This window comes from Sorex araneus, chromosome 1, assembly GCF_027595985.1.
Source record: "Sorex araneus isolate mSorAra2 chromosome 1, mSorAra2.pri, whole genome shotgun sequence".
NCBI classification, from domain to species: Eukaryota; Metazoa; Chordata; class Mammalia; order Eulipotyphla; family Soricidae; genus Sorex; species Sorex araneus.
This window is the reverse complement of record NC_073302.1, coordinates 156,052,906-156,063,124: the sequence shown is the minus strand read 5'-3', so window position 1 is coordinate 156,063,124 and position 10,219 is coordinate 156,052,906. Positions and strand designations below refer to the sequence as shown.

The 10,219-nt window shown below is 43.5% G+C and overlaps 1 protein-coding gene across 2 annotated transcripts in view; it reads left to right on the top strand.

Moving 5' to 3' along the window:
• The first annotated feature begins 5,623 nt into the window (after positions 1–5,623).
• The window catches only part of ARSB (arylsulfatase B), a 203,098-nt gene continuing 198,502 nt past the window's right edge, over positions 5,624–10,219 (top strand). The window contains exon 1 of one of the 2 annotated variants that reach the window (XM_055118452.1): positions 5,624–6,204. In XM_055118452.1, the coding sequence (XP_054974427.1) occupies positions 5,914–6,204 (291 nt within the window). In that variant the 5' untranslated portion in view covers positions 5,624–5,913. The remainder of the gene's footprint in view (positions 6,205–10,219) is intronic. The other variant, XM_004613146.2, reaches the window with a different exon arrangement.

The following is a 10,219-nucleotide window of genomic DNA, read 5'->3' as shown; positions in this document are numbered from 1 at the left end:
GTGAAAGTGTCTCTCACCCATCTCTACTGAAGTCAAGCAATGTACCCAGACTCAACAAACTTGATCATTTCTTCTTTATCCTTCCTGAGATACTCTACAAGTATATAATGTGCAAGTCTATATCTCTACCTATACATCAGTCATATTCGTAAGAAAATGAAGGCATACTTAGCAAAATGTTCTTTGCTTAACTTCAAAATATGATGAAAGTAGGGGTAAGACTGAGGTGACTGATTAGAAAGAATTTATGTTTACCACCTCCTATGACCACAGCAAATCTATATCAAATCTACACTTGGGTTAATCTCCACACACAAAAATGACCTGAAACTGAGATGAGCAACACATTGGAACAGAGAGCACCCACACAGACTGAAGACAGAGCCCTCACCAAGAAAGAAACCTCACGAGTAGGTAACAAGCTGCAAACAGAAGATATTTGTTCATTTTGCTTTGTTTTTCGAAACCACCCCCGCAGTGCTCTGGAGCCACTCTCTGGTGGTACTCAGGGGACCACGTGGTATCAGAGATCAAGCCCAGGGCTGACATGCAAGGCATCTACTTCATTTCTCTGAGCTTTCTCCCCACCACCATCCCGCCCCCAGAAGAGATTTATAAGGTGTGGAACTTTACTCTGGGAAGTAATGGGAACAGGTTGTAACGAATAGTAGGTACCACATTCCTAGGATCCTGTATTTACAAATCTAGGATGGAAGGCAAGAAACTATAGGGTATAAATGGGTCAGAGTTGCTAACAGGCACCACCTTGACAACTTTTCACAACTTTGCTGCCTTCTGTTTCCTTTGACTCTTTCCTTTAACTCTGTTGTGTTAAGGTTAGAGAATTTTGCATTTCAGATTTTACACTTTTCAGTTCGATAACTTACATTTGAAATAGGTTCTTATTAAGTAGATATTAAGTTTCTGTTGAAATCTTGTATGTATTCATTTGTTATTATTAGCATATTTTCCATTCCATCATTGAATGTAATTAGAATAAGTGTTGGTTATTCTTTCTTTCTTCTTTCTTTTTGGGTCACACCCAGCTATGCTCAGGGGTTACTCCTGGCTCTGCACTCAGGAATTACTCTTGATGGTGCGTGGGGGACCATATGGGATGCTGGGAATGGAACCCGCGTCGGTCGCATGCAAGGCAAACACCCTACCTGTTGTACTGTCGTTCCAGCCCAAGTGTTGGTTACTCTTTTGCTCAAATCAGTATTAGGTGTAAGTCAGGGAGGTTCTATATTGATTTCAGTTTAGTTTTTTTTTTAGTATGGATTTTGTTGACCTAATTCTTCTTTGCTGAATAATTTTGTATTATATTTTAGATATTTTATATATTCTACTCTCAGTCTCTAGATTCCGTTTTATTCCCTTGGGGAATAGCGGTGGGGTGGAGGTGGGGGGGTGGTAAAGGGGAATAGAGTAGATAATTCGATATTATCTGCTTTCCAGTGGTAAACCTTTAGAACATTCTGCTAAAGAATCTTATTTTTATTATAATTGAAGACTTTATTCTTTTATCTAATATACCACATCTTTTTAAAGAAAAAAGTCTCAAAGAATCTCCATTGCTTAGTATTTCTCTATTGTTTTATAGCCTGGGGGGGGGGTTAGTTCATATTCTGTGAAGTGCTACTTCCTACCCATTCAATTTCAAAGATGAGACAAATAAGTATGAATATACATTCATATACATTCTATTCATACTTTAGGTGTATAGCTACTGCTTAGTAAAATTGTTTATTAGCGTGCATGTAGGTTTAATGAATTCCAGTGTACTAAATTGCTTACTTTAATAATTCTAGAAGCTATTCTAGACTATGAATTAGATAGTTTAGGCAAAAAACACCAGGCAAATAAGATTTAGTTAAAAATTGTAACTTTAATAAAAGCTATGACTGGAAAACTTAATAGCATATCTTGTAGATTATGCCCATATATCTTTTTCAGTGATTGCTTAGTATCCCATAACTAATTTGACCAGACTCAATTATTTGCCTTTTTCAATAAAAATAAGGATAAAGTAAATATTGTGATTTATATTATATTTTTCACATTAATTAAATGTAAGTGATAAATTCCTATATTTATAATATATATATAATATAATTTTGGCAAATGTGCAAAATTATTTTCCTTAGATGTTAGATTGTTTCAGTGTTAATTTTTGCATCTTTAAACTGATTGGAATGGTTTTTATTTATATGATTATATAACTGGGACCCCACAAATAAATATTTTAAAAAATTTTAATTTTTAGTTAGGACACTGTGATTTGCAAAATTGATAATAATAGTTTCAGGCATATAATGTTTCAACACTATCAAAATCAATAATTAACCTAATTAAGTGAATAAAATGATTTGGTATTTGACAGAATATAAATTATCAAACAGAAGTCAGTAGCCTTCTTATTTTCAGGTAATAACCAGTTAAAAGATATAATGAGTCTGTTGACTGAAATTAAAGATCTCAATGAAAGTTAGCTGAAGAGTTTATTAGATAATTAAAGTGGGGATTCAAACCTGGGAACAGATTTTGCCCTGGAAGCTGTTCCACCACTTACAAGTTGGAGTGAGATGATACTTTAGGTAGGAGAAATAAAGAGAATAATCCATTTCTGACATCAAACAGTATCAAGATCAAAAACAAGAAGTTCTTACTAGACTTCTGTTTTTTGTTTGTAGGGTTTGAAGTTGAACTTTCGCTGATTGTTCTGACAAGAATAATTTTGTTAATATATATAACATATATGTATACTTAAAAAATACATGTATGTATATATATGTATATATATTTGTCTTCCACATATGAAGAGATGAGCCTTACATCACTGTATCATTGTATCACTGTCATCCCGTTGCTCATCGATTTCCTTGAGCGGGCGGCAGTAACGTCTCCATCCTTCCCGTTCGTGTTCAGGGTCAGGGGAATGAGGCCCATTATTGTTACTGTTTCTGGCATCTTGAACACGCCATGGGTAGCTTGCCAGGGTCTGCTGTGTGAGATTCTGCATTGCTCTTTTCTGGGAGCTTTTTTTTGTAGTGTCTGGATCTTGGCTGTTGATGAGATTACGTGGCACCCAGGGCAGTTTGTTGGTGTGACTGCTCATCATCCAATCTCTCCCTTATGGCGCAGTTGTAGTCGTCCTTACGGCCATAGTCTTGGTCATCAGAGTTCCATCATCCTAGTCTCCTGGAAGACTGCAAAGTCTCCAAAGTCTCAGTTTTCCCCCTCATCTTCTTGTTTTCTCTTCGTTGCTGTCCTCTCTTTCTTCTTCCTTTGAGCTCTGCTTCTACGTGTGTCGTTGTGCTCTTGGCTGAATGTGTCTTCTGTCTCTGCTGACCGTGTAATTTTCTTACTTCTTCCAACCTTCTAACTTCGTAACCTCGTAACTTCACTATCAGACTTTCTTTGCTGTCTCACCCTGTGGCTTCTGACCTGACTTCTTCAATGACCGATCTTCTCACTTCGTAACTTTGTCTCCTGACCATCCCAGTCCCTTATATAGTTTATATAAAAATTGGGGGCTGAAGCGATAGCATGGAGGATAGGGCTTTTGCTTGCACGTGGTTGACCTGGGTTCAATTCCGGGCATTCCATATGGTCCCTTTTACTTTACTTAGCACCACCAGGAGTAATTCCTGAGTGCAGAGCCAGGAGTAACCCCTCTAGCCTTATATATAAAAAGAAAAATGCAAAACCCAAACCAAAATCTTTCCTGAACTACCTTTCCTTCTACCAGTGGGCAAAAAATTAAAAGGCTTAGATTCTTTTACTAGCAAGGTTGCAATAAAAAATGGATGGAATCCACATGCATATGGAATGGGGAAAATGGCAGTGTTCTCTGTAATCTTTTATCAATACATATATATTGATATAGTCACACACTAATATGTATTGTATATATTCACATACAGTACAATACACTGTATATTTTGCACATTCTCCTGTATATGGGTCTGTGTGTATGAACTTTAAATTTCATCTTCAGTGAGGTGCCTTTGGTGTCACTGTCCAGTTGCAGTGGCAGCCCTTACAGCCCAGATGGTGGTTTCTAGATTGTCACATACCACTTTAAGGAACTGGGTTTGGGAGGGAAAATGGCTTGTTCCAGGCACAGAGAACCCCATAACCTGAATCTCATTGTCAGGCAGCATCAAACTTTGAGAGATTCTACAAGTCTCTACAGTGGCATTTTCCAGGTTCTACATGAAAAATATACCTACATAAAAAATACAATCAACTCTCTCCTTTGCCTATTTCCAGAGTAGCCTGAGCATAGCAGAAGCTTTCATCTGTAAATATGCAACCTGACTACTCTGCCCTCTGACTCTTCTAGTAAAGCGCCTTGCTTGGAAATAGTGTTCCTTTCTTTGGGAAAAGGTGGAGAGGGAGGGGGAGGAGAAGAAGAATGTAGGACACCAAAGGCTGGGTGCAAGCTGAGCTAGCTTTGGAAGCAGCTGGTCAAAGGAGAAATTGTTCCTGCAGATAAGCAGCCATTGTTTAGGCAACTTGGTTTTTATTACTGAGGCTAGGGAAGAAAGATGTGAAAGACCCTCAGTGGGAAAATTATCAGTTCTTTCTTTTTTTCCTTTCATTCCTTTGTACCTTTGTATTGTTGTCTCATCCACAAGTGCTGGGGAGGGGCACAGTTGCTCCCAGGGGGCACCGGGTCCCTGATGAGCTAAAGCCTGGCCTATGTACTTGCTTTACTGCTTGAGCCACGTCCCTGGCTCCAAACTCTCAGTGCTTCATAGTCTCTTGTAATAATGATTTCAAGGCTTAAAATGATAAAAATCAAATTAAGTTTTCTTTTTTAATTGAATGCCAATTAAAAATATTTTTCCTCTGATAAGTTTTGTTGACAGCATCAGAAGTGAAAAGTAAATGTGACCTATATTAATACACTGACAGGCCAAATAATTCCAAGAGGGAACTAGTTCGTGCGTGAAATAATACTCCGGAAAGTCTAACGGAATTCGGTCGTTGTTCTTCTGTCCCTTGCTTTCAATTTTGACTGCTTGTGGGCAAGACCTGAAAGTCTGAGGCCACTACAACACTCCCCTCTGCTTGCTTGAAGATGGAATTGTTTTGCCAGAAATGGATCTTGAAATAGTTAAGAGGGGCCAGAGCCGTGGTACAGTAGGCGTCGCATTTGCATTTGCCTTGCACGCGGTTGGCAAGAGTTCAACCCCCGACATCCCACCTGGTCCCCTGAACTCGCCAGGAGTGATTCCTGAGTGCAGAGCAAGGAGTAAACCCTGAGCACTACCGAGTGTGGCCCCAAAAAGAAAAAGTTCTTTACAGCGGTCTTTAAAACTCAATAGTTAAGTGTCTGGGATGTGGCGCGGCTCAAGGGTAGAACATGCCTTACACAGAGGAGCCCCTCACATTACAGACAAACCAAACAAATCATCATTGTTCAGAATCTGTCAGAACTAGATTCAGATTCCGTCCGTTTGCCTACTTGTTTAATCTGAGAAAAAAAAAATTAGGGATGGGGGGTGGGGCGTCCATCAGTGCTAAGTCCTAGCTCTCAAGATATTTGCAAGATAGGGAGAGAAGGGATGTGGAAACGCTTCGAGATGCTTTGGTAACCCTGCGGAGTGCTTCAACAAATCTGCTGCTCTTTCCGCAGGCCACATGGGCAAGTTCCCTGCGGGAAAGCTAAGCGATGCTGGGAAGCTCTTGCCGGGAGCTGGGCAGCCCGGGCCCCAAGAGCTCGTCTCGGCTGGCTCCTCCCCCGCACCCCGGTCAGCCCGGGGCTCGGTAGCAACTGGGGCTGCACTGGGCGAAGTTCCGTGCCTGGGCGGGGCAGGCGCGATCGCCCAGTTCCTGCTTCTATAAGCGGTGCTGGGGCGGCCGGTGGCGCTAGCGGCGCGCGGGGGCAGCGGGCAGCGGAGAATGGCTGGGCGCGGGGGGACGGCTCGGCCGCTGGGCCTGGTCCTCGGGCTGCAGCTGGGGCTGCTGGGCCTGCTCCTGGGCCCCGGCGCCCGCGCGTCGCCGCCGCCGCCGCCGCACCTCGTCTTCGTGCTGGCCGACGACCTGGGCTGGAACGACGTGGGCTTCCACGGCTCCAACATCCGCACGCCGCAGCTGGACGCGCTGGCGGCCGGCGGGGTGCTGCTGGACAACTACTACACGCAGCCCCTGTGCACGCCATCGCGGAGCCAGCTGCTCACCGGGCGCTACCAGGTACGCAGCGCCCCCCGGCGGCCCGGCTCGGGGTCCCGGGAGCGGCCGGCCCAGCGCGGCCCCGAGCTCCGCGCCCCCTCCCGGGCCCAGGCCACCCTGCGCGGCCTCTGCGCATGCCCAGGACCCGTGTGCCCCGCGGGCCCGGTTCTCCCCGCCTCCAGCCGAGACGTTTCACTCTTTCATTTCCTACGAAGCGGGTTCCGAGGGTGTCAGCGGGCTTGCTCGGGAGCTGGGGCCTGCGGGCAGGGTGGGTGAGGACCGAGGGCCGGGAGTGGGAGCCTGGGGCCACTGAGCGGCCGGAATCGGCCTAGCGGGCTTGAGAGTTAAGGCCAGGGTGGCCGCAGTGGCCCCTGAGCCCACCTGTTCCAGCTAGGGTAGAGCCCGGCCCCATCGAACCAAAGATTCATCGGGCCGGCTGGTCCGTGGGCACTACAAAGAACTTTCCTTAGGCCTCTGATATCCCTTTTAGAGTTCACCTGACTGCAAAGTCAGGGACCAGCTCCGTGATCTCCACAAACTTCGCTGTGGTTAACAGAGGACGCTTGTAGAGAATGTGCGTGGAGATGAGTCAAGAACATTTGCATGGTGCTATATAGTTTTTGAAAGTTAACTTGGGGCCAGTGGTCCTCCCAAGCAGGGGGCTCAGGGACCACTCCCAAAGATATTCGGCCAGTGGGGCAGGATGGTTCAATGCGAGAGGCCACCCACTCCTGTGCTTGGGGGGCGTGGGTTCCAGGCTGCTGGTTCCCTAAAATTTGCTAAACATTCCTTTGGGTTGCTATAATTTTTATTTTATTTTAATATTTATTTTAACTTTAAGGCCACACATGGCGGTGCTCAGGGTTCACTCCTGGCTCTCCTCAGGGATCAATCCCGGTGGGGATTGGGGGCCTGGGATTGAACTCCAAGGCAAGTGTCTTACCCGATGTTCTACCTCCTCCGGCCAAAGGTAGCTGTTATTTTTAATCCCTTGAGCAGAGAAGAAAATAAAACTGTCGAGATTCCATTATAGATTAGAACTCTCAGCCCTAGATAAGGTCCCCTAGTCCTCTCAGGCTTCAAAGATCAGTTAGTCCCTCTTTTCCCCCCAGCCCCATCTGTCTAAGACTGACATGTTTATAAGATCCTGGTGTGACTAGAACTTTACTAAAAACAAATAAAAGCGCTGGAGAACTCCTGCCTGCCTGTGTGGGTATGTTCTGATGCTTAACTAGCACATTTTGAACTTTGCTTGACTGTTCCCAGGGAAGGTCCTCTAGCCCTGCCCTCTCAAAGCTCTGTCCCTGTAGCCTGTCAGAAGCGCCCTCGCCTCCTCTTGTCGCAAGCTCAGGAGAAGGGAGGATTTGCTTGCAATAAAGATTTGAAAAGTGATGAGAATTGGAACACTAGAGCTGCAGGCCCTGAGAGAAAGAGCTGTGCCCAAGGCTTGCAGAGAAGATAAAGGATGTCTCCCTTCACCATTTGCCCTAAGTAGTGGTACATTCACTTTCAGCTTCAGTTATGAAGAGCAGCGCAGCTTTCCTGCTCAGGGGCAAATTTTTTTGGGGCATAGAGATAAAGTTCAGGCCTGCCCAGCTGGTTCTGCATTTGCTCTGAGGATGGAGAACTGAATTTGAGTTGCAGAAGAATAGGAGGGTCTCTTATTTCTTCAACTTCCTCCCTTCAACAGACTTGCCCAGAGATGCAGAACCCACACTTGAAAAAAGTGGCTCATACAATAGATTGTCTTTTACCCAACATCCTCCTCCATCAGTCACTAACATTCAGTCATATAGTGATAACTTGAGGAGTCGGAACCTTCTGTGGTTAAGAAATGAAGAAAGGGTAAAACCTAGGTAAGGACCCAGGCATTATAGCAAACAAGTTTCCCCAAAAGTTTTACTTGACTTTTATCTTTTGCCTTAGCCTTTGTTTGATTCTGTTCAAGTTCAGGAGACCCATTTAGAAACTGCCGTGGGCTAGCAAGCGTTCTTTTTTTAAAGGAATCACTCATTCTGATAGGACTAAGGCACTTCATTGCTCCCAGGAACTGCATACTGGTATGATTTAGAGCACACTACCTGTATTGACATGAAACAGTAATCACAAGAGGGAGGGAGCTGACACAGTAGTTAGGGCACATGTGTATACCTAATCTATGTTTCCAAACTCTGGCACTTGCAAAGCCTGCTGAACATCATTAGGTGTAGCCCTGAAGGGTCTCCAAGCAGCACAGAGGTGTCCCTGAGGGTCCCTGGTACTGCTTCGTTGGACCCTAGGATTAGACTACCTGCCTGATTGGCTGAGTGTTGTTAGGAGTGACCCGTAGACCCCTGAACACTGCTTAGGAGGTTCTCTCCTGCCACACACTCAAATATCCCACAGGAGCTGCTTCAGGTTTACAAAAAAGACAAATCTTCTTGGACATTAGTTTATTACTCAATCTAAAAAGAGTAATTCGAACCAGGAAATGGGTGCAAGGTGTCTGCATAACTCATGCATGAGCAAGACCCAAGTTCAATCACCAGCCCTCCATGTTCCAACATGAGATGCAGGCCTGGGGGCCCTGGAGCAGCATCACATTGCTGGGACCTACTTCCCAGAAGACCAAGTGAGTGGTCAAGTACTGTTGGAAGTGATCTCTGGACCCTGAGCCCTGTTTAGGGACTAGTATAATGCATCACATTTCAAGTTAGGTATGTTTATATCAAATGTAAACTAGGGAGAGGGTTTATTCTGATTCAGTTATTTGTTGTGATGAGTTCAGATAACACAATCAGGGACTTTGTAGGCGATTATCATAATTAGTCATTTTTGTGAATTTAGAAACCATGCCTTTTTTAAATTTAGAGACAGCCCTAATGCCCCCTCCCCCCATTTAAATAAGATCAGAAAAATACAAAATGGTATACAATCCTAGACTGATTAAACTGAAACTGATTTCCCAAGAAATTCTGAGTTTTGGTTTTCTGTCTTATGAGAGTTTTTAGTGAAGAGTACTTATTTGGATTTAGGAGACGTAGGTGTTATCTTTGCCATGTCCATCTTAGCTCTCAACTCCCTGGACATCATTTTTCTTATCTGGAAAATATGAAGTTTGTGCTGAATAATGAGACTCTTTGTAGCTCCACATTTCTTTGACTAAGACATTTGTGCTCATTACAATAGCTTTCTAACTTGGCAAATGTGCATCATATGCACTAACCCCATCTGCTGGCAGAGAGATTAATCTTGCCAAACACTGTTTTGCAAGTTGCAGGAGCTGTTGTTTAAAAACGTCTTTCAAACCTGCAGGCTTTTATGAAAAATGCATGGATTTGAGAAAGGGGGAGAGGGGGACTGATAAGCAGATAAGGTAAGTAGTAACAGGGAAAATCAAGAACTAGAATTTAGGTCTCTGTAAGTGCAAGCTACAGCTATGCTTCCCACAGCCTTATGACTTACTTATTACAATATAGAAATATCTATATTATAATATCTATATTTTATTAATTTCATTCATAGAAAATGCATTCACATGGCTTAAAAAATTACCATTGAATATTCCTACACACACACACATTTTGATTTTGATCCTTGGGCATCCAGTTCTCTATATTTGGAGGCAAACAATATTTTCTGAATTGCATATATCCTCCTGAAAGGATTTTGTGAATATTTTAATAAAGCATAATGTTTATATTATTTTGCACCTCATATTGTGTTTTTTGTTTTGTTTTTACTTAACACTTGAAATAGGAAACAATATTTTTTCACCAGTCACCAAATAATAAACAAATAGGTTGTTTCTAGTCTTAATATAGCAAAGAAAGCTTGTACTGACAATTTTGTACATTCCAATTTTGCCCATTTTGAATATGTAGTAATGTAGCACTGCTGTCCCGTTCTTCATCAGTTTGCTCGAGCAGGCACCAGTAACGTCTCCATTGTTACTGTTTTTGCCATATCGAATATGCCATGGGTAGCTTGCCAGGCTCTGCCTTGTGGGTGGATTACTCTCAGTAGCTTGCTGGGCTCTCCAAGAGGGATGGAGGAA